We start from the raw sequence: 24,621 nt of genomic DNA, 5'->3' as shown, positions 1-24,621 counted from the left end.
GAAGTGAGGTGGGGGCTTTCATCCTCAAAGACCAGTCCTCCCCCGCCCCTAGGGGGCCTATCTCCACCAGCTTACCCTATGCCCCAAAGGTTCCATAAACCTCCCTAATACTAATCAGCTGGGAACCAAGTATTTAAAGACATAAGCCTGAGGGGGGACATTTCACATTCAAACCGTGACAGACCCTCACCACTGTGGTGGTTTAATGTAAAATATGCCCTCTCCCATATACTCACTCATATATTGGGGCACTGTTTGGGAAAGTTGTAGAGCCTTTGAGAGGTAGAACCTTGTTGGAGGAAGTGTGTCACTGGGGATAAGGATTAGGGTGTTGTCACCCAGCTCGCCTTGCCACACTCAGCTCACTCTTCCTACTTCCTTCCTGCTGAAGTAAAGATGTGATACCTGGCTGTCTATTCCTACCATGCCTTCTCAGCCATGATGAAACTTGCCCTCAAAACGAAGCTGGAAGCTGGGTATGGTGGCACAAACCTTTAATTCCAGTACTTGGGAGGCAGAGGTAGGAGGATCATTGTGAGTTTGAGGCTACCCTGAGACAACAGAGTGAATTCCAGATCAGCCTGGGCCAGAGTGAAAACCCTACCTCAAAAACAAACAAACAAACAAACAAACACAACAAAACTAACCTGGAAATAAACCTTTTCCTTAAACAATCTGTTCCTGCTTAGGTCACACAGTTGGTTTTCCCAGCAATGAGAAAGTAACTACTACATCCTCAAATAGCTGAAACGCCAAAGAAATTCCAATATTTTACTGGTGTATAAGAAACATGGAAACAAACTCCAGATACATGTACCAATTTGTGCATCTGGCTTTACATGAGTACTAGGGAATCAAACCTGGGTCTTTAGGCTTTGCAAATAAGTACCTTAACTGCTAAGCTATTTCAAATGCCCATCCTTTCTTTCCTCTCAAGGCTATGTCAATCCTGCATCTGCTTCATTGAGAAAATCACTCTGACTAGATTTGGTGGTCGTAAGCCAAAAGGTTTGTTTGGTGACTCACCGTACATATGCAATGTCTATGGCCACCTTTAGCATGAGCAGCAGTTCTCAAACATATATGCCCCATGCACCCACTTATATAGCAAATACACAATTTCTGAACTCAGTACAATGCCTAGCTGAATAAAGTAAAACATAACAAGAGAGTATTCATTTCACCAATAAATGTTTGGGAAGGATCATGCCCAACGGCAAAATGCACAGCAAGATGCTTAGATCTGTGAACAGACTCATCAAGGGTATGATAAGGTATAATGTCGACTGATACAGATGTGCTGTGCCAGGGCTCTAGGCTCTTGGAAAGGAGCTGCCATTAGGAATGTGGTTTTAAAAATGATGCCATGCTGGGCGTGGTGGTGCCCGCCTTTAATCCCAGCACTTGGGAGGCAGAGGCAGGAGGATCGCTGTGAGTTCAAGGCCACCCTGAAACTACATAGCGAATTCCAGGTCAGCCTGGGCTAAAGTGAAACCCTACCTCAAAAAAACCAAAAAAAAAAAAAAAAAAAAAAAAAGTAAAAATGATGCCCAAAAGCAAGCATGGTGGCACACGCCTGTAATCCTATCACTCAGTAAGCTGAGGCAGGAGCATTGCAAATTCCAGGCCAGCCTGGACGATCCAAGACGCTGCCTCAAAAAAAAAAAAAAAAAAAAAAAACAAAAACAAAAACAAAAGCAACAACAACAACAAAACCATGCTGCCTAGGATACCAGCTTACCTCACTTCATGGAGTAGTCAGATTTCTGGAAAATGCCTCACATGCCAAAACAGCACAAAGGATTCTGTGTTTCCATGGACTTCAAGTCGAAGCTCAGGTAAGTATAAACAGGTCTCTTACCTACATGAATGTCTGGGAACACTTTTGAAAGTCATGTGGGATATAGGACAAATCTTATGACATCCTGAACATTGGGAATAGTAGAATTCCTGACCGGTAAGTGTCTATGCTGTGACACCCTCCACCATCACTGTGTCTACCACCCCTCTTTATGAGGACAGAATCGACAACCTGTGTGTGACCTCCTTTTGGAGAGTGGAGGGCCATGGTATGACCCCAAAAGTTTATGCTAGAAACCCAGTCTCCAATGCAACAGTGCTGAGAGGTGGAACCTTAAGGTCACGAGTGCTCCAGCCTTGGGCAAGGATTACGCTGCCATTGTGGGAGTGAGTTCGTTACAGCCAAAGTGGGTTATAATGGCAGAAAGCCATTCCCAGATGCCAGCCCCTGATTTTGGACTTGCCAGCTTCCAGAACTGTAAGAAACAAATGTCTGTTCGTTATAATTTACAGTCTGTGATATCCTATCATAGCCGCACAAAACAAAGCCCAGCAAGGAAACTAGAGTACTTCCTGCAGAATTTATTACTAAGAAACACCAAAACGGAGCTTTCACCAACTCGCAAATTGCCCCCAGGAGGAGGAGGAGAGGCCGGTGGCCTCGTTTCTGCTGCCTTTACACTTCTGCTAAAACACATCACTTGATGTGTGACACTTTCATTATTTACCGCTCTGAGGCGTGGGGAGCAAAGCGGCCAGGCTGGTCTCTGTTCACTCATTCATTAGTTTTAATTAAACCTTCTAATTTTATTTATGCTGCCACAAACTGATTAACAATTTGCCAGCACAGAGCAGGAAGTCTTAAAAAGTACCTAGAGGGATCGGTGGGTCTCTAACCACAGACCTTACAGAAATGAGGGGAGCTGTGAAGGGTCTCCAAGACAGTTCGTGGAGTGCTGGGCTAGAATTCCAGCCAGAAAATAAGGAAGACTTCAGATAAACTGAAGATGCTGAGAAAGCTTCCTAAAAGGGCTAGTATTTAAGCAGCATCCATGGAGAGTCCCAGACTAGCAATCTGAGGGGAATAACACAAGCAAAGACTCAAGCTTTTAACATTGTTTTTTTTTTTTTTAAGCATATTTTATTTATTTGAGAGAGACAGAGAAAAAGAGGAAGGAAGAGAGATAGATAAAGTGGGGGGGGGGGCACCAGGGCCTCCTGCTAGTACAAATGCACTCTAGATACAGACATCATTTTGTGCATCTGGTTTTACATGGGTACTGGGGAATTGAACCTGAGCTGTCAGGCTTTGTAAGCAAGCACCTTTAATCCCCGAGCAACCTCCTGAGCTCCTAAGTTATTATTTTTTTGCACATTTTCATACACGTTGCATTTTGATCATATATACCCTGCATTACCTTCCCTTATCACCGTCAGTTTCACTGTACTCCTTATCACATTCCAGCAGCTATGTCACATGTGACGATGACTCCCTTTTCCTAGCAACCATTAACTGCCAGAGAGGGCCATGGCCTCACCAGCCCTTCCTCTATCCACAACCGAATGTTGACTAGGACCATCAAACGCAGGTCTTGTACAGGTAGCCATGATTGTTGTGAGTTCATGAGTGCAATGCCCTTGCAATGTTTGGAGTTCCACAGTGCACCCCCATCCTCCAGCACCGATATTCTTTCTATCTCATCTTTCACAGTGTTCCTGAGCCCTGGAGAGGGTCACGTATACGGATTGTGTAGTGCCAAGCACTCACCAGTCACTTATTTTCAGTATTTGACCAGTTAAGACTCAGAAATTTATTCTGTTACCCTCTTGTGGGCCAGGCACATTGCTGGTTACAAATATTAGGGAGAGACAAATGAAAGAGACAATGTAACAGGCTAAACTGGGGAGTTTTAATCTAGCCATGTACAAATGTGATTCACCTTGAACACACATGTTTCACTCATTTATTTATTTATTTTTAAGCATTTTTATTTATTTGAGAGAGAGAGAAAGAGGCAGACAAAGAGCATGAGTATGGGTCAGGGCATCCTGCCACTGTAAACAAACTCCAGACACATGTACCACTTTGCACATCTGGCTTTAAATGGGTACTGAGGAATCGAATCCCAGCTGCCAGGCTTTGCAAGCAAGCACCTTTACCTGCTTAACAGCTCTCCAGACCCTATTTAATTCATTTAAGTGAATGGTTAAATCCATTAAAAATGCTAAATCTAGCCGGGTGTAGTGGCGCACACCTTTAATCCCAGCACTCGGGAGGCAGAGGTAGGAGGAGCGCTGTGAGTTCAAGGCCATCCTGAGACTCCATAGTGAATTCCAGGTCAGCCTGGGCTAGAGTGAGACCCTACCTCGAAAAACAAAACCAAAACCAAAAACAAAAACAAAAAAAAAAAAAAAAAGAAAAGAAAAAGCTAAATCAGCTGGGCGTGGTGGCACATGCCTTTAATCCCGGCACTCGGGAGGCAGAGGTAGGAGGATTGCTGTGAGTTCAAGACCACCCTGAGACTGCACAGTGAATTCCAGGTCAGATCCTACTTCAAAACAAAAAATGCTAAATCTGTAAGCCAATTTTCATTGTCAAAATCTGGCACAAATTTTGTATTTGATACTATAGACAACTTGATAACATGTTACAAATCATATCTTTTCAACATTTGACTTTCACTTAGTTAAGTTAATTCTATAAAGGAAATGATATACCTATGGTCAGCACCACTACTAAGGAATTCCTACAATTGGCAAGGATTTCATCCCCTGACCCTTATGAAATTCACAGTCGTGATGGAAATTAGCATCCTGTTTATATTTAATGATTTTTTTGTTTTGTTTTTTGAGGTAGGGTCTCACTCTAGCTCAGGCTGACCTGGCCTCGAGTTTATGGTGATCCTCCTACCTCTGCCTTCCGAGTGCTGGGATTAAAGGCGTGTGCCACCACGCCTGGCTTTTAATGATTTTTTTGCATGAATTGCTAGGCCACCCTCAGTAAGTATGCCAGATATGTTGACAATGGACCAAGGAAATCACTTTAACGTCAGTGCTGTTGTCCAACACCAAAGCATAAAATCAACTATACTCTTTAAACTTAAAAAAAAATTGGGGGCTGGAGAGATGGCTTAGCGGTTAAGCGCCTGCCTGTGAAGCCTAAGGACCCCGGTTCGAGGCTCGGTTCCCCAGGTCCCATGTTAGCCAGATGCACAAGGGGGCGCACGCGTCTGGAGTTCGTTTGCAGAGGCTGGAAGCCCTGGCGCGCCCATTCTCTCTCTCTCCCTCTCTCTGTCCTTCTCTCTGTGTCTGTCGCTCTCAAATAAATAAATAAAATTTTTTTAAAAAAAAATTGGGATCCAGGTGTGGTGGCACACACCTTTAATCCCAGAACTTGGGAGGCAGGGGTAGGAGGATTGCTGTGAGTTTGAGGCCACCCTGAGACTACATAGTGAAGTCCAGGTTATCCTGGGCTAGAGTGAGACCTTACCTTGGAAAATCAAAAAAAAAAAAAAATATATATATATATTATTTGCAATCAGAGACAGGGAGAGAGAGAGAGAGAGAGAGAAAGAGAGCGAGGGGGGGAGAGAGAGGGAATGCACTAGGGCCTCTAGCTGCTGCAAAGGAACTCCAGATGTATGACACACTTTGTGCATCTGACTTTATGTAGGTAGTGGGGAATCAAACCAGGATTATTAGGCTTTGCAGGCAAATACCTTACAACTGAGTCATCTCTCCAGTCCTCTTCAAAATTTTAACGACAGATTTTCCAATATCTTCAGTTTGCCTGACTATGGTATGGTGAGATAAACTGACTTTAGAAACATCTCTGCCTTTTTTTTCAGGGCATATTCTATTTGCCACACTCTCCGTATATATATATTTTTTAACTTATTTTTTTTAAGAGAGAGCAAGCAAAAGAGAGAGAGAGAGAGAGAGAGAGAAAGAATTGGCATGCCAGGGTCTCCACTCATTGCAATCGAACTGCAGATGCATGTGCCCCTTTGTGTGCATGAGACATTGTGCACTTGTGTCACTGTGCATCTGGCTTACGTGGGGTCTGGAGAGTCGAACATGAGTCCTTAGGCTTCACAGGCAAGCACCTCAGTGGCTAACCCATCTCTCCAGCCCTCCACATATTCCTTAATAAACTTACCATCAGTTGTTTTGAATTTTTGCTTTTATTTTTATTTTTTGCTATTAGATATACCTCATTTTTATATTTTATACATCTTATTTTTATTTGCTTATATATTTTATAATAGGACTTGAGTTGTAACTTAAATTTTTTTTTGGTGTTGAGAAGACAGATATTTTTCCACTTTTGCTTTTCTGGCTTTACAATCCTTGATATGCACTGAATTTGGCAATATACTTTTGCATATAATGCCTTTTATATTATAGTATTTGAAAACTTACATAGATTTTGTGCAAACTAAGCAGAATGCCTTACTATTTGCTTTGGCAAAAAGTTGTCATTTATTCACTTTTTGTTGAACCAAATATTTTATTTGTAATATTTCCTTTTGGGAAATTTGGGAATTTTCTTTTGAGATGTTGTAGAAGTCATGCTGGGCTTTAAACATAATAATAGATAAGGGATTATATTTACTTTTGGTATGAAAATTAATGGACAGGAAAATAGAAAGCAAGGTTTGGTCCTTTCCACATCTCAGCACTTGATGCAGCATGAAGCAGAGGGACAATTGTCCAGCATGGTGGGCAATGCATGAGGCATGGCTGAGGAATGGCAGTCCCCTTAGTAATCAAATAAGATACTTACCTGTCTTAAAAATAACATTAAGCGCCTATTGTTTGCTATGGAAAGTTTAAACATTACTCATAATCACCACCACGTCATCCCAGGCGTATGTAATGTCTGATGGTGCCAATTTTGATTGTCCGAGCTTAGCAGGTGACACGGAAGCCAAATGTCCTGAAACACTGAAACGCATACGTTGTGTGCAGACAGTAGGCGCATACATACTTTTGTTCTGTGTGATATTGTGACACAACGTTGTCATCAACAAAGCCCAGGCTCAAGAATTGCAACAATCATTCTAAAAAAAAAAATTCCCAAGAAATCTTATAGTTTTTTAGGTTTATGATTCACGTGTGTGATTCTGTGTGGGACTGCGTGTTTAGCTATCCTGGGCCACATGTGGATGGTGGTTTGGACATCCTTGCCCTAAACCATCTGGAATACTCTTCAGGAGGCGGCTTTCTCATAGAGGTGCCATCCCACTGCCCCTGTTGTAGTGTCAAACCAAACAGGCCTCAATGTGTTTGTTCTAGATACTTTAGAGATAGTAGAAAACCTTCCTAAAAGGTAGATTGGCCCAATGGTTCCCTTGCCCATTGTCCACTCTCATCTCTTGAGAATGTGCTGTTCACCACCCTGCAATAAACTCTTCTACATAGGCTCTTTGTGTCTCTTCTTAGCCCAGGCTGGCCTGGAATTCACTCTGTAGTCTCAGGGTGGCCTCAAACTCACAGTGATCCTCCTACCTCTGCCTCCCCAGTGCTGGGATTAAAGGTGTGTGCCACCATGCCCAGCAAAATTAACCCTTGTATGACCCAGATGGGACTTGAACCCACAACCCCCAGCTCCGGAGGCTGATGCCTTATCCATTAGGCCACTGGGTCACCACTTTGCATTCTCTTGACATAGACTGAGCATTGGTTAAGTCCTCTTCCCAACTTTTTTTTTTTTTTTTTCCTATTGTAGGATTTCAGAATCCAAAGTGAGGAAGATGCACTCTGTTGCCCAGTTCCCATAGCCCTTGACAGTTCCACGTTCTCACAGTGCTGACATTCCTGGGATGAGAAGTTCCTAGTCTGGTGCAGTTAGAAACCACTTTCTTTCATAGCTTCCCCACCCCTACCCTACTGAGGTAGGCCTTCTTTTGTTCTTTTAAAAAAATTTTTATTTGGTTTATTTTTATTTTTTAGTCAGTGAATACAGTCACGTTGGTACCATTGTTAGCCCCCTCCCTGACCTCCCCCCTCCACAGCGACCCTCCTTGTTGGGGTAGCATTGTGGGGTTAGCCTTTAGTTTCGGGTAGGAGGAAATGTTTCTGCCTGTCATGACCCAACGAGTAACTCTGACATTTTTTGCCCCCTCTTCTAAAAATTTCTCTGAGCCATATGGGATTCATTTTAGGTCTGCTTCAGTGTTGAGGTCTTGGGAGCCTCTGTGTCTCTGGATATCTGGTTTGGTAGGGGTTGATTGTTCTCTGTGTCTATCTCCATCGCCAATGTGCCGGTTCCAGGTTCGTCAAGAAAACAGCATTCTTTCATGATTCCCCAATTATTCTTTGTTTCAGTTCTTTTGTTTTTAACCTGTGTGGACATTTAAATTCAGCAAATGCTCCAGGGTAAAAGTGTTGCTTGGTCCAATCATCCTACTACTGAGGTATGAGACAAATGTCAAACAACTTAATGCAATCAAATAATTTATATAGATTTACTGTGCACACACAGTCAGTCATCGATTGCCCGGCCCAGTAGCGGTGGGGTGGGGGGAGCGAGAAAAGTTCTCTCTCACCTGTTTACAGAGGGACAGAAGACTAGACAGGTAACCACGACTACTGCACACGGCAAACGATGTTCATTACCCACACACATACCACACTGTGTCACGTTGGAAGCATCTTTTAATTCTTCGAACTGCCTCATTAGCGATGTAATCTTTAAAATATTTTATTTGACAGAGCGAGAGAAAGAAAGAGGCAGAGAGAGAGAATAGGCGTGCCAGGGCCTCTAGCCACTGCAAACAAACTCCAGATGCATGCGCCACTTTGAGCATCTGGCTTTACGTGGGTCTTGGGGAATCGAACCTGGGTGCTTTGGCATTGCAGACCGCTAGGCTATCTCTCCAGCCCAGCGATGTGGACCCACAAAGCTCTCAACCCACACGGAGCATGCTCTTGTTTGCAAACACAGGCAGTCGCCAGGCGCATGCGCCGTTGACCTTCCCGCCCCCCCCGTTGGGGGCGGTGCTTATGGCGGATTCAGGACGCATGCGCCCCGGGCCAGGCAAGCCGCGTTCTTCGGTGGCTGCTTCGGTGTTGTTGTCAGGGCAGCCGCGGGGCGCTCCCTCGGGTGAGTGTTCAGTGGCCCGACTGAAGTCAGGTTTGGAGGGGGTGGTGGTGGTGCTGGGGCTCGGGCTCCCCGGTCGGCTCCGGCCCCCGCGCGTCTCGGTGGTGGCGCCCCCGCCGGAGCCGGCTGTCCTGCGGAGCCGCTCTGCGGCCGTTTCCGGTCCGGCGCACCTGCGGCCGGAAGTGACGTCGCGGCGGCGCGCGCCCTCACCTGAGGAGGCGCTGGGGCTGGGGGCGCGCCGGAGCCGAGCCGCGGCGTCGGGCCTGCCCTGGGCTCGAACGCCCGAGCTCCCGGGGAGCAGCGTGGAGGTGATGCGAGTGGGTGGAGTACGTGGAGGGTGATGGAGCCGCCGGCACCCCGGCGCACGACCGCGCTGCAGCACGCTTCCTGCCGCCGCCCCGTCCTTCCTCACTGCCGTCGCCCTCTTGCAAGCTGTCATCCCTTCTCCAGTCTCTCTCTCTCTCTCTCTCTTTTTGAATAGGGTCTCACTGTAGCTCAGGCTGACCTGGAATTCACTCTGTAGTCTCAGGCTGGCCTCGAACTCACGGCGATCCACCTACCTCTGCCTCCCCAGTGCGAGGATGAAAGTCGTGCGCAATAACCCTGGCAGACATTTTATTGCCATTCGCTAGACAATATGCAGTAATAGCTATTTAGATACCAAAGTTACGGTTATTAGGTATTATAAGTGGTCTAGGGGGCTGGAAAGATGGCTCAGCAGTTAAAGGCACTTTCTTGCAAAGCCTGACAGACCTGGATTCAATCCTCCCAGGACCCAACCTACAGCTCTTATCTCAACCCAAAATAATTCTAGGGAATATTTTTCATGTGGCCCACTTTAGCTTCCCTCTGCATCCGTTGATTTAGGTATGTCAGGAGCCATTCTCTGGTCAGAATCAGAGAAAGATAGTCCGTGTCTTCTGAGCACTTCCATCTGGACCTTCCCCTCTGACTGTCCAACTTTTTGCGTAAGACATTGCCCTGTGTCCCCTTCGGTGATCAAGTTATGGTTTTCTTGCCCTCATTTTCTTCTCCCTTCCTCCCAACAAAACCATTATTAATTTATCACTCCTTTCTTATGTAGCTAAGGTCCTTCCAGGGATGGTACATCACCTTGTGACTTTCATTGCCTTGTCTCTCACTGACTTCACAGCCCACTGCAGTTGGATTTGTTTGCTTGTTTTTTCCAGGTAGAGTCTCACTCTAGCCCAGGCTGACCTGGCACTCACTCTGTAGTCCTAGGCTGGCTTCGGACTCAGAGGGATCCTCCTATCTCTGCCTCCTGAGTGCTGGGATTAAAAGACATGTGCCACCATGCCTGGTTTACATTTGGATTTTTTTTTAAATCTCTGTTATTTCTTGGGTACTTTTTTGTCATTCTTTGTGTTGGCCCTCTCTTCACTCCCCCTTTGGTTGTTGTCTGTTCTGAAGGTAGGGTCTTGCTCTATCCCTGGCTGACCTGGAACTCATGGTGATACCCCTCCATCAGCACCTCCTGCCCCCGCCCCCCCCCCCCACTCATTCTTTGTTTTAAAACAGAGTTTTGCTGTGTAGCTCAGGCTGGCCTTGAACTTTGTCTTGCCTCTGCCCCTCTCCCCAGGACTGAGATTACAGTTATTCACCACTCCCAGCTTGAAGCAAGATAACCAGTGACCTGCCTATGTCCAGTCCACTGAACCCTTTCAGACTTCCTGATGTAAACATGCCCAATCATTTCTTAATTTAAAAAATATGCTTATTTATTTGCAAGCAGTGAGAGAAAGAGAGAGACAGACACTACAAATGAACTCCAGAGGCATGTGTCATTTCATGCATCTCACTTTCTTTCAGTGGGTGTGAATGGAAGCCTGGCCATCTGGCTTTGCAAACAAGTACCTTAACCACTGACCAATCCCTCCAGCTCCCATTTCTCTCTTTAATCCCTTCTTCATCCTTTTCTGTTATCAGACATTCCCCCTAAACTTCATTATTTTTAACATTGTCTTTGTACTACAGTGGTGAGAATCAGAATATTTTTTGTTTAATTCACTCTTTTCTTTAAGCACTTAGTATGTTAATGTTGAATTCCAGCTCTTAAAAGGGCTCTGAGGGTTGGAGAGATGGCTTAGTGATTAAGGCGTTTGCCTGCAAAGTCAAAGGATTCTGGTTTGATTCTCTAGGACCCCTGTAAGCCAGATGCACAAGGGGGCGCATGTGTCTGGAATTTGTTTGCAGTAGCTGCAGGCCCTGGTGCACCCATTCTCTCTCTCAAATAAATAAATGATAAAAATTAAAAATTATATAAAAAGGGCTCTGAACCAGAGTTCAACCCTTCTGCTATAAGGGAGACCTTTGTCCTGCATATAATTAGGACCCCCCCCCCCCCCCCCGCCTGGGAGGAACATTATCTTTCTCATGGTGTCTTTTACGTTCAGTGTTAGCCGCTTCCTGTCCTGTAAAATGGTGGGCCCTGACAGCTGGCCATGGGACCCTTTGGGCTGCTTGCTTATGCTTCCCACTTGAGTTCAGATTTGCATTCTGATCATATGATATACCAGTATCATGACATGTAAGAACCTCAGCTGCCCCACCCCCTTTCTGCTTATAGTCTGCTTCCTTTCTGAGAGTCCCATTTGTATGACTGAATTCACTTGTGACTCAGTTTACTCTTTGAACTTCACTCTGAACTGTACTTCCTTCCAGTAGGTATTGAGCATCCATGTATGTTAGCCATGGCCAGAGGCTCAGATCTCAGCTCATCTATGGAGTTCCTGTGCTCTTGTCTGCCTGCACCCCTTAGCTGACCAGCTGCATTGCTTCTTCTCCACTAGAAAGTGGAGACAGGTGGTGCTAAATTCTTGGAATCTTTGTGTTCCAGTGCTTGGTTGCTGGGGTGTTGTTTTTTTTTTTTTGGATAAACAATGAGCAGATTGTGTCAGGAAATTTGTGGTTATTTCATAGAAATAAAATTAAAGTGCTTAAAGGAACTTTAATGTGTTTGCAGTTAAATAAAAAGGTAGGATTGTCTCTTGGTTGCTTTTTAAAAATTAAAAAAAATATTTATTTATTAGAGAGAGAAAGAGGTAGATAATAGAGAATTGTGTGCTAGGGCCTCCAGCCATCTTGTGCATCTGGCTTACGTGGTACTGGGGAATCGATCCTGAGTCCTTAGGCTTTGCAGGCAAGCACCTTAACTGCTATGCCATCTCTCCAGCCCTTTCAGTTGCTTTTTAGTGTATTTATTAGCTGTTGCACTGGTAATATAGTGAATATGTTCTCTTTCAAGCAGTTCCTGAGTATGTAGATGAAATGTATTCCTCCCTGCTTCTGAAGATTCCTCTTCAGTGTTTGCAGTTGTAGGATGCATCTTTTCAGATTGTTTTATGCACATGACATACTCATACATGCACACATTCACACATTTCTTTCAATATAACTGCATTCATCATCTATCTATCCATGACTTTTCACTTAACATGGCTTATATTAATACCATAACAACTATTTCATGGCTGTATTAAACTATTAATATATGCTATGATAGGCATTCGTACATCCATTTGTGAATAGAGACAGTCTGTGTCTTACAACTTCCACTTTCCTGACTTTGCAGTGCTGTAAAAGTGGTGCATGTTCAGTAGAAACTGCACTTGGAATTTTGAATTTTACTCTTTTCCTGTGCCAGTAGCATGCAGCCCAATCCTTTCTTATGGCTGTGTTGCAGTCAGGTTCACATTGCTGGCAGAAATCATCCAACCAAGAGCAGCTTGTGGGAAAAAGAGATTTATTTTGGCTTAGGGGCTTGAGGGGAAGCTCCATGATGGCAGGGAAAGTGATGGCATGAGCAGAGGGTGGTCATCACCCCCTGGCCCACATAAAGTGGACAACAGGAACAAAAGAATGTGCCCACAGATTGGCAAAGGGGAGCTAGCTATAACACTCATAAGCCTGCCCCCAACAATAACACTGCCTCTAGGAGGCATTAGTTTCCAAATCTCTATCAGCTGGGGATCTAACATTCAGAACACCTAAGTTTATGAGGGACCCCCAAATCAAACCACCACAGGTTGGCACTAGCAGTAAGTCACAGCTTTCAGTCAGCCACATGATTATGGCAGGAAACAATGGAGACACAGTAGACTGTATTTCTTTGGATTAAATATCTACCACTAGAACTGGGCAAAGTTTATGCACATTTAAAATTTTAATGGACCTGGCTTGGTGGTGCATATCTTTAATCCCAGCACTCGGGAAGCAGAGGTAGGAGGAGATCGCCGTGAGTTCGAGGCCACCCTAAGACTACATAGTGAATTCCAGGTCAGCCTGTGCTAGAATGAGACCCTACCTCGAAAAACAAAACAAAACATTTAATGGCTATTGCTAAATTGTCTGATTTATGGCATGTGAGGTAGATTCTCCTTGTCTGTATTGAATATTGTGCCTGTTAAGCTAATGGGTGAGGAATTATTTGTGTATTGAAATGGCTTTTTAAATGGCACAACAGGGCCTCCAGCTGCTGCAAACTCCAGACACATATCCATCTTGTGTACCCGGCTTAATTGGGCCATTGGGCATTGAACCTGAGTCCTTAGGCTTTGCAGGTAAGTGTCGTAACCAATAAGCCATCTCTCCAGCCCTGGGGTTAATTTTTATTTGTTTAGAGCTTCTGTTCACTGGATGGATGCTCACCCTAGAAGTTTGTGCTGTCCAGTTCCTACAGCATTTCTCTCTGTATGTCACTGCTTCTATGTAGTCCATGTCCTTTAAGTCATTTGCACCAAGGCCCAGTGAAAATGCTGGCTGGTGACAGCAGCCAGATCATTGTAGCTGTTTTGGGACATTCCATGGACGTCAGGATTAGGTTGCTGGCTTTCTTCTTTGGCTGCCCAAATGTCCTTTACTGATGTGACTGTACTTCTTTACCAGAAGACATAATTTGTATTTTTTTAAAAAAATATTTATGTGACAGAGAAAGATAGAAAGAATGAATGGGTGTGCCAGGGCTTCCAGCCACTGCAAACAAACTCCAGCTGTGTGCGCCCCATTGTGCATCTGGCTAACATGAGTCCTGGGGAATCGAACCTGAGTCCTTTGGCTTTGCAGGAAAATCCCTTAACCAATAAGCCATCCCTCTAGCCCATAATTTGTATTTTTTAAAAAGTTAGTACTTAGAAACTTGAGATTATGTTATTGGAAGGTTATTAGTTGGTACATTGAAAAATACTTGCATTAATTATAACATATTTAAGTAGTTATATAATGACAAATTATATATAACCAAGAGGCCTAATCATTTTTTTAACTTTATAATGCAAATTTAAGAAAATTTAAGATTACTCTAATTACATAATAGTATACAGTTTTTATTGTAGATACAGATGTACCAGAAACTGACTATCAAACAGATACAGTAATTATGTTTGATGATAAGAGATCTAAAATTATATGAAAGGAGTAAAGATTAAATTCAACGTAAAATAATTGGATAAATTTTGTAAACAATTAAAAAGTTTCATTTCTCATGTGTGTTAGTATATAGGCATACCACCGTGCCCATGTGGAGATCAGGACAGCTCTGAGGGGTCTGTGCTTCACCTTGATACAGGGTCTCTTGCTGCTGCAAACGAACTGCTAGACTGCAGACAAATGTCAGATTCGCTGGCTGGCAAGCTTTGGATTCTCCTGGCTCTGAGGCTTAATCAGCTTTATCTTTTCCTTTCAGATAGTTTGTAGAGGATGTCCCATGAGGGAATCCCCAACTCAAGTCAAATTCAGGAACACGACCGTGTACAGAGTGAGCATGTCGGCACTAATGGAGACGTGTCCATTGAGCAGGAGAACAGTGGGGACCCAGAAGTGGAGAAGCGTCTCCCCTCTCCTTCCTCTGACTGTGGGCCATCCACTGCCGAGGCCTGTTTATCAGCCCCCACAAGGCGGGGGTCAGCACTGCTGCACATTGACAGACATCAGATCCCGTCAGTGGAGCCCTGTGCGCAGGCCCTGGAGCTGCAGGGTCTGGGTGTGGATGTGTATGACCAGGCCGTGTTGGAACAAGGTGTGCTTCAGCAGGTGGACGGTGCGATGCATGAGGCCAGCCGCGCAGCCCAGCTTGCCGATGCTGAAAAGGAGTATCTGTCAGTCCTGGATGACCTCACGTGAGTGTGGTCCTTCTTTGCTCACAGTTTGAAACATGACAGTGACATGCAGGTAATAGAAGGCTACAAAATGCCAGAGATTGAGGAAATTTACAGAACACGTATTTGGGAAGCAGTAAGAACATCTGTCTTGAGCTCTCATCTCTATGGAGTAGTGTTGTATATGGAAGGTCTGTCTCCTACCTAGTGTCCTGAAGAGAAGGGCTGCTCTGAAAATACGTGCAGGGTGTTGCAAAGAGATGTATGCCTGGGTTTTGGTTTCCTACTTCAGATACCAGGAACATGTACTGTCCCCTCTTTTGTTCCTCTTTATCTTTTCCTTTGTTCTGTGGTTTCTTTCTATCTTGCTGTCCCCAAGTTGTGTGGTCAGTATTCTGGTAATTTTTCAGATTTGCATTTTTGAAAACAATGAGAATGTGCTTCCTGCCTTTCTTTTGTCCTATTTTTGACTCTGAAGAAAGATGCATTTTCATGAAGATTTCATTTGTCATTTGTGTCGTGGAAGAGAGAAACATGGGCTCTGTTGAGGGTAGTGTGCTGGTGGGGAACAGAGGGTGAGGCTAGGAGTGAGGAGGTGGTCCAGGGCGGAGCCCATTCTCTCCATTGTCCTGTGTGGTGTCTGGGTAGTGTCAGGCAAGGGAACAAGAGCAGCTCAGGATTGGACCAGCTGGGGGAAGGGGACAGCCTTAGTGCATGACTGGGAGGGGCGGTGAGAGGGGTGGAGCTGGTAGCTAGGTCTCTGGTGAGGTCTTTTGCCTACTTTTTGGTTTAAGTTAATTTTTGTTTGACGCCTTGAATGGCAGGTTATTCATGTTTGTTTGTGTTACCTTGAACGTTGAGGACCTCCATTCCTCGTAATGGCACACCTTTTACACTTGGTCTTGGAGCTGTGTCCACTTCCTGCAGAGGTGGCTGAGAAGAACACTGTGGAGTCCAAGCAGGGTGACTATGTGGCTGGTGCCTTGGATGGCCAGTAACTTGAGTTGTTTATATTAAAATATTTATAAAATATAAGTAGCAAGTTACACAAATGTGCAGAATATTGACTTTCTGTTTTGAAAGTTTGAAGCTACATTTCTGTAGTATTTTAGAAGTAATTTCTTTAATTATTTTTTCTCCCTCTTTACATCATGGAGTTTAAGCTGCAGCAGAGGAATCTTCCAGAAAAACAGTGTCCTAGATAGGTAAATTATATAAGCAAATGTTCAAGCTCTTTTAGGATTTTATCTTTTCCTTTGTTCTGTGGTTTCTTTCTATCTTGCTGTCCTTGAGAGACTTCTCATTACAGGCTTTAAAAATCTGTGAATTTGTGCTGGAGAGGTGGCTTAGCAGATAAGGTGCTTGCCTGCAAAGCCAGAGGAGCCAGGTTCAACTCCCCAGGACCCACCTAAACCAGATGCACAAGGTGGTACATGTGTCTGGAGTTTATTTGCAGTGGTTGGAGGTCTTGACATACCCATTCTCTTTCTCTGCCTGTTTCTGTCTCTCTCCCTCTTTTTCTCAAATAAATAAATAAACATTTTTTTTAAAGAAAAAAAACCTACGAATTTATATATAAAAGGACAACTTACTGTGCTCTGTCCTAGCCCCACTGTCTTGAATAAAGTAGACACTAAGAAATGCTTGTAGAAGGATTGGATCCAGTAGGCATGAGCTGGTTTAAGTCACCAGAGGAAAGAAAACCACTAGCAGCTGCTCTGAGGAGCCTTCAGTCCATCTGTGGCCATGAGTATACATTCTGGCTTTGTTTATCTTTTAACTGACAAGAAATAAGACATACTTTTAGCATTTTAATTTTTGGCTTATGCTTTAGAAATGTTACCCTAGAGGAAAACAGACAATTTTTCTTATTTTTCAGGTCATGTACGACATCCCTAAGGCAAATCAATAAAATTATTGAACAACTTAGCCCTCAAGCTGCCACCAACAGAGACATCAACAGGAAACTAGATTCTGTAAAGCGACAGAAGTACAATAAGGTGATTCCAAATAATTCATTAAGTAGCACATTGAAAAGTCCATTAACAATCTGGGAAATATTTGGGAAAGTATTTGTGTGATATAAAATATGTCTTTGTAATTATAATAGGAAAATTTTGAGTTGCTTTTATGTGTGTGATGCATCAGCTGTATTTTTAAAAACCCGTACATGGGCTGGAGAGATGGCTTAGTGGTTAAGGCGTTTGGCTGCAAAGCCAAAGGATCCCGGTTCGACTCTCTAGGACCCACGCAAGCCAGATGCGCAAGGGGGTGCATGCATCTGGAGTTCGTTTGCAGTGGCTGGAGGCCCTATCGTGCCCATTCTCTCTGTCTAATAAATAAATAAAAAGACCCATACGTGCAGACGTGTGCACATTTGTCAACATGCATTTGTGCATCCATACAAATGTATTTGAGGGTAGTTTTTTGTGTGGCCTTGCGTGCTCTTCATGCCTGTGCTCTTCCATGGTCTTCCCTTTGTCACCATTTTCTGCCACCACCTCTCCCTCAGTCTGCTTGTTTTGTGTGGACTTTGTTTCTGTTTAGCTCTTGCTTGCCCTGTCTTCTCTTTGTTTCCTGCTCATACAGCCGCCATCTCTTCCTCTTCCACTCCTTTTGAGGCTGGCCCTTCCCCTTTTCTTCAAGTGTTACAGTCAACATGTCCACACTGGGGCTGCACTTAGGGGCAGAGAACCCAAAGGTAGGAAGGATCCTGCTTTTATAAGGTGCTTGCTCCCTCCCTCCCTCCCTCCCTCCCTCCCTCCCTCCCTCCCTCCCTCCCTCCCTTCTTTCTCTTTAGGATTTGGCTTTGTGAGGCTTGAAACATTTTCTAGGGTTGATAAACTCTGCTGTGAAAATACACTGCGGTGGAAAGGAGTGACTAGTATTGATGGTTTCCAGTCTGCTATTCAGAAAGACTAGCACATGCCCTCTTGCTTACAGTTGATTCATTGTAGCCCGTGGAGGCCTTGGTCTGGAAGTGTCACGAGTGGGAAGGTCTTCAGGCTTACTTCACTAGCCTTGCTCTTCTCACGTGTTAGTGCTTTGCTTTCACGCAGCTCTTTTATCTCTGCAGCAGTAGCCCACACTCAGAGCAGTGAGTAGCTCAGTGTAGACAGGATGTTCACAGATCTGGGGACAGCTGGCATCTTGTGAATTGATAATCAGACACCTTGTCCTTCTTGGGCCTCTGGTAGGCTGGGATTTGAAAGGTATAGAGAATCAAACCTTTTATTTCCTTATCATTCTCTAGCAGGTCCTTGAAGTTTAGAGATAGACTGTTTAGTGGGATTTGCTGAGAGAGACTGAGAAAAAAAAATCGCAACTTACAGTAGTGCTTATGTTCACTATTTTCCCTTGCCCTACCCCTCACATTTCTAGTTGAAAGAAAGCCCTCTCTGCTTCTATCCCTGCTAGGGATCAAACCCAGGGCTTTGTATGTGCTGGATAAGTGCTTTTACCACTGGTGGAGCTGAAGCACACTCCTCCTTGTTAGGGTATCTCAGCACCCAGACCCAGTTAGTTGGGAAGCTTTAGGAAGGTCACACACCTGAATTCTGCTAATGTCAGGGGTAACAAGACAAAGAGGAATCTGGAGTTTAGGGTAAAGAGGAATAGCAAAATGTCTTTGAAAGTTTGTGACTGGGGTAGAATATATTCTTGAGCAGCTAAATACTAATTTTTGTGTTTTTATTTCTTAACCTCTGTGACCCACTGCTCTCCATAGCGCATTGGCTGGTTAGGTCAGAAACACAGACTTTAGTGACATATATATCTAGTGTGTAATGGGGAAAGCCAAGAGGGCGTTTGCACCTCCTGAGTCAGGATGTGATGTCAGTGCTCAGGCCCATGGGAAGCTGTGTGCCACACAGTGAGGTCAGCCTGAGGGCATTGACTGGTTATTTGAAAAATATGCTTCAAGGTCAACGTTCTGTAGCAAAGGGGCAATTGCTCAAATAAGTATCTCTACAATAGTAGTAACATAGGATTCCTGTTTTATTTTTATTATACTCAAGATGAAAGTTTTAGATTTTGTATTACTGCATTTGGTGTTTATTAATAAGTCATTGCATTGCTGTGTTCTGTGCTTGGGACCTGCCATTCAAGGAACAACAGCTAAAGAAGATCACTGCAAAGCAGAAGCGTCTCCAGGCTGTCCTTGGAGGAGCAGAGGTCCTAGTGGAACTGGATCATGCTGGCCTGCAGGAGGTGGATGCAGGTGAGGATGCTGGGCTGCTCTCCTGATTCTTGAGGAAACGTCTCGTGGCTATTCAGGGGAGGTGTCTCCTGAGCCTTTTTCTGAGCTGTGAGAACAACACATTTCTTTACCTACAAGGAAAATCTTATCCTCTTACAGGCCCAAATCTCTTAGGTCATTTGAGGTTTTTAGAGAATGACAGTTAATTTTTAACTCAGTTCATTGGAGGCTGCTGGTGCACATTTAGTATATGCTTAATAAATTGGAAATCTGAAACACCTTTACATGTTAATTTGATGAAGAGAATGAACGTCTTGATTGAATTCCATTTTATGCGCCCCACATCATCAATCTGTCTATAAACTGCTTCACCTCTCTTTAAAGAGTATATCTGGCAGGCTTTCCAAGCATTCATTCTGTCAAGAAACGACACTCAGGTTTTTCCAGGGCCATGGTTTCATATATGTTACTCCTCAGAGTGGTTGTGTTTGAGAAAATCCTGTGGGAAAATGTATAAAGTACAGCACTGGAACTGTGTGTGTGTGTGTGTGTGTGTGTCTGTGTGTTTAGACATTTTTGGCTACTGGTCATTTGTTGCTTGAAATATAGATTAAAGCTTCTTAGTGTTTAGGTGTTCAAGCAAATATTTTCTCCTAACTCCAGAAGCTAAGACAAGGTAATTGTGAAGAGCATAACAGTAGGCAATAGGAAAAATATCAAACGTGCTTTCCTTCCCTCCCTGCTTTCCACTCTTTCTCCTTTCTGTCTACTTCTTGAAAGCAGGTCTCACTGTAAGCCCAAGCCTGCCTCAAGCTCCTGATCCTCCTGCTGGGATTTCAAATATGTGCCACCACGCCCACATTTAAATGTGCTTCTAAAGTTTAGTCTCATGAGATTCATTAGACCTCCCACCAGTGCTTTCTGCTACTGAAGTACCAGGTCTCTCATGGTGAAGGACATCTGTTCCTGCATTCTCCTTGGATCTTGTTTCTTACAGATCTGTTGCTTGTTTTTCCTGAGCCCTTGGTTCCTACACAATACCTGTCCGTTTGGTACCAGCCATCATTTGACACTCTGGTCTCTCTCACTGCCTTCTCTCCTTGCCCTGTCTGCAGAGCCATAGGGCCCAGGCCCTGGGGCACTCCTGAGTGAGGACCTTGCTGCCTTCTTTCCCTCCCTCGGGCCTGCCTAACCTGTGCATAGGAGTAAGTGCAGTAGACCCCACTGCAGCCTGTGCCTTCCCCATGGCTCCCTTTTCTCGGAGGTGGTGATTGCCTGATAGTCCCTGCCTAGCAATAGGTGGAATGACAACAGATAACAAACATGACAAAACTTGGCTTTGCCCTGTGATCTGGAGGGCAATTAGCATGCTTACTCACCTTCTGTCTTTGGCACTGAACTGGATGGTACAGAAATAAAAGAAAGGGAATACAAGCTGTAAGGGTGGAAAGGAAATACAGCCATCATTATTCATAGACTGTATGATGGTTTACATAGAAATTCAAGAGTATTGATGAATATTCTGTTGGAATTACTGAGCCACTTTAGTTAATATTTTTGAATACATACTACATAAGAATTAGTCATGTTTTTGTATACATGGAGAAACAAAAATTAAAATTCAATAAAGCTGCTAGTTAGAACCTAAATACATAAATCTTAACAAGAAACACAGTTTTCTCCAGTGTTTTCTACATTAAAAACTGCAAAATAAGCCAGGTGTGGTGGTGCATGCCTTTAATCCCAGCACTGGAGAGGCAGAGGTAGGAGGATCGCCGTGAGTTCAACGCCACCCTGAGACTACGAAGAGACCCTACCTCGAAAAGTAAAACAAACAAATAAAACCCTGCAAAATGTCATCAGTAAGTGATAAATTAAGGAAAACTTAGGACAGGGAGGAGGCTAATGATGGTACCAACATGACTGTTTACACACTGAGTATGCACTTAAGTAATAAAAAAAAAAAGAAAATGAAAGATAAATAAATTGTTGTGTAATGTTAAAAAAATAAAGATGCAGATGTCTTGGAAGCTAAAAAAAAGAAAAGAAAACGTAGGTAAATGGGGAGATACACTGTGTTGGAAGGTAAAATGCTGTAACCTATCAGTTCTAACCAGCTAGAGTTTTAATGCAGCCTCAATGTCATTTTCTGAGGTTTTTTTTTTTTTTTTCTTTCTTTTTTTTTGTGGCAAATGTCATGGGTAAGCTGTGTAGGTTAAAGGTTGTTAACACTGATTTAAAGTCTGTATGAAGCTTAAATGGGGAGTTGACTTAGGAGAATGAGTTAGGAGAATGCTTGTCTAGCATGCAGGAAGCCCTGGGTTCCATCCCCAGTACTGAAATCTCAGCAATAAGGAGGTAGAAGCAGGAAGATAAAAGAAGTTCAAAGTCATCCTTGGTTACATAACAAGTTTGAGTGTAGTCTGTGGGACCTGAAGCCCTGTGCAAAAGAAAAATAAAAATGCATCAGGCTAACACAGTCTTAAAGAATAAAATGTGATCCAGACATGGCTTTTGCCTATAAGTTCACATTTGAGAGATGCAGGTGGAGGATTTCCATGAGTAGGGTGCAAAGTGAAAGTGTACCCTGTAGAGGAAGTGGAATGGCATTTGGAACTCCCAAACACTGTTGGTGAAACTTGGAATAGTACTACTTTGCAAATCCATTTGACAGTGTCCATTAATGCTTAATATACCCAAGGAATAACATCCACTACTACTAAAGAATGTGCCAGAAAATTCCATTATTCTAAAACCTAGTAGCCAAAACCTGGAAACCACCCAAAATACATTAATAGTAGAAAGAGAAAATTGTAGCATAGTCATACAGAATACTAGCAGTAGTCTTGAGTTAATAAAGTGCAGCTTCATCTAACATTTCACTGTGGACCTCTCATGCATTGTGCTAGACACAGCAGTCAAACAGAAGAACACTGTATCACAACTCATCCCCACAGCCAGGCCTCTCAGGATTCAGTGGTAGGCTAGAGGTGAGAAGATGGCGCAAAGGGTGCTCCAGGAATCTTCGTCGTTTCTGATATTTGATCTTGGTAGTGGTTTGTAAATACAGTGACGTGTGTGACTATTCATTGAGCTTATGATCTGTGTGCTTTCTGATACATGGTTTGCTTTACTGCAGACTTAATGAAAAACTAGCTGTGGTATCATTGGCCTGCAAAGTCACAAGTTTTAGGGTATAGATTCCTTCTTGGCCAGCCATAGGTCTTTTGTTTGGTAGTTTCATGTTAAGGTAGCTGTTTTGTTGGAGGTTGATTTCAGTTAATGAGAGAGGGAGGGTTTCTGGGTGGCTTTTCGTATTCTGTTTCATATCATTCACATTACGCGTCTAGCATGCTGCCATCCATCTGGCCTTTTGAGTGAGGGGAGGTTCCTTCTGTTGTTAAGTGCTGTAGCCACTGGACACCTGCACCTGTTGAGCCCTGGCCATGTGTCACCTGTGAAATTCAGTTTTCACTTAATGTTTAAACAGACACAGGCAATTGGTAGTGGCCATGCTGGGCAGTGCAGAGCTGGCCTTTATTGTTTTTCCTGTTTAGGTGGTCTCTTTTCACTTTTACTTCTCTTAAAAGTAGGTCCATCATCAAGTAAGACATTTATCAAATATAGTCATGGAAACATCAGACAGGCAGGTAATATAGCAAAATAGAGATACCTGTGTTCTAGGTCTTACAGGCTGCCTAATGACTCTTTGCTTCTGGTTTATTGGAAGCTAGTTGTCTGTTAGGTTAATAAATTCCCAACGTTTTTTACCTTGTGATCATAAGGATGTTAAGTCAGACACTGAGGTGACCAGTGAACAGATAGTAAAGGGGCTAAAGTTACTTGGCTCTGGAGCTACAACATCTTATGTCTACACAACCATAAAGTTAATCATCCAGTCAGCCTTGTAGGACCTTTAACATAGGCATGACATGGCTTTGTTCTGAGAACTTCAGCTTACAGAAGCACAAAGCACACTAAGAAATTCCAAGGCAGGAAAGTTTAAAAAGCAGGAACCATCACTTTGGAAGTGGTGTGGGTATGGAGCTCAGACAGTGGTCCTCAGCTGTGGATTTGCATGGAGGAGACTGGGTGCCTTAAACAGCTGTGAGCTACACCAGGAAATTCTGATTTTGCATCTGGGGCAGGACCCAAGGCTCCACATATTTTCTTAGGTAGTTCTGATGCATGGGTTATGAATCTACAATGTGCTACCATGGGATAGATGTTGAGTGCACAATCTGTGTTAGTCTGAGGACTTTAGGAATAGTACCTCCCTGAGCTGAGTAACCTTGCATCTAATAGGAGGATGTTGATAGCTGACAGTTGTTCTTGTTAGGATGAGACAATATCCAATGTCCATGTGCCTGGCATCTGTTAGTCCTTCAACAAAACATTCTTTATAACATGGAAAAGAAAGTAGGTCCATATGAATGTTGGTATGAGCACTGTTATCTCAGAGTATGACTATAATGTGAATAAATAAAAATTTATATTTTTGGGATGTCATGTGATATTTCAATACATACATATATTGTGTAATGGATAAACCAAGTAAAACATACCATCTCCTCAAACATTTATCATTTCTCTGTGGTGAGAACATACAAAATTCTTTCTTCCAGGTACTTGTAACCACAGTATATTATTGTTATCTATAGTCACCCTCCTTGTAACACCATACCAACCAGTACCTCCTACTTTTTATTTATTTTCAAGGAGAGAGAGAGAGAATGAATATGGGCGCACCAGGTCCTCTAGCCACTGCAAACGAACTCCAGATGCATGTGCTTTACATGGGTACTGGGGAATCGAACCCTGTTGGTTAGGCTTTGCAAGCAAGTGCCTTAACTGCCATTTCCCTAGTCCAGAACTGTAGCTTGAGGATTTTTTTCAAGGTAGGTTCTCGCTCTAGCCCAGGCTGATCTGAAATCCACTATGTAGTCTCAGGGTGGCTTGAACTCATAGCCGTCCTCCTACTTCTACCTCTCAAGTGCTGGGATTAAAGGTGTGTGCCACCACGCCCAGCCAGGACTTCTGCTTTTAACCAACCAGAACCTGATCAACCTTCCCCCATTTCCCCCGATGCCCTGAGCCCTTAGTAGTGCTGGTCTACTCTCAGTTCCTGTGAGATCCGCTGTTTGCGATTCCACATGTGAGAAAGCTCACATTGTGAATGATAACTAGTCTTTCTGGGCATGCCATGTTTAATGTACCAGCCATCTCCAGTTCCATCCGTGTTGTTGCAAGTGACATCCATTCACCCTGCATAGTGTTCTATGGTATATATGTACTAAATTTATATAACATAAATTTATATAAATTTATGTTAGAGAAAAGTTATCAAGAAGTCACCTTTTCAAATGGGAATATATTAAGTATGGCATGACAATGCTGTAATAAAA

At 43.6% G+C, this 24,621-nt stretch overlaps 1 protein-coding gene and 1 non-coding gene across 5 annotated transcripts in view; one reads left to right on the top strand and one right to left on the bottom strand.

Annotated features, from left to right (window-relative positions):
* Nucleotides 1-7,376: 7,376 nt before the first annotated feature.
* Nucleotides 7,377-7,449, bottom strand: Trnar-ccg. Its single transcript has one exon. It is a non-coding gene; the product is annotated as a tRNA-Arg (tRNA).
* A 1,364-nt stretch (nt 7,450-8,813) lies between these two features.
* Nucleotides 8,814-24,621, top strand: part of Ercc6 (ERCC excision repair 6, chromatin remodeling factor) — an 84,151-nt gene continuing 68,343 nt past the window's right edge. The window contains exons 1-5 of one of the 4 annotated variants that reach the window (XM_045137442.1): nt 8,814-8,908; nt 13,389-13,485; nt 14,607-15,039; nt 16,898-17,018; nt 19,126-19,237. In XM_045137442.1, the coding sequence (XP_044993377.1) occupies nt 14,621-15,039; nt 16,898-17,018; nt 19,126-19,237 (652 nt within the window). In that variant the 5' untranslated portion in view covers nt 8,814-8,908; nt 13,389-13,485; nt 14,607-14,620. Of the gene's footprint in view, nt 8,909-9,182; nt 9,214-13,388; nt 13,486-14,606; nt 15,040-16,897; nt 17,019-19,125; nt 19,238-24,621 lie in introns of those variants that run through there. The other 3 variants (XM_045137443.1, XM_004658042.2, XM_045137444.1) reach the window with 3 other exon arrangements.

Source organism: Jaculus jaculus, chromosome 18 (assembly GCF_020740685.1).
Source record: "Jaculus jaculus isolate mJacJac1 chromosome 18, mJacJac1.mat.Y.cur, whole genome shotgun sequence".
NCBI lineage: Eukaryota > Metazoa > Chordata > Mammalia > Rodentia > Dipodidae > Jaculus > Jaculus jaculus.
Note: the sequence above shows the minus strand (reverse complement) of the source record. Positions and strands in the feature narration are given on the sequence as shown.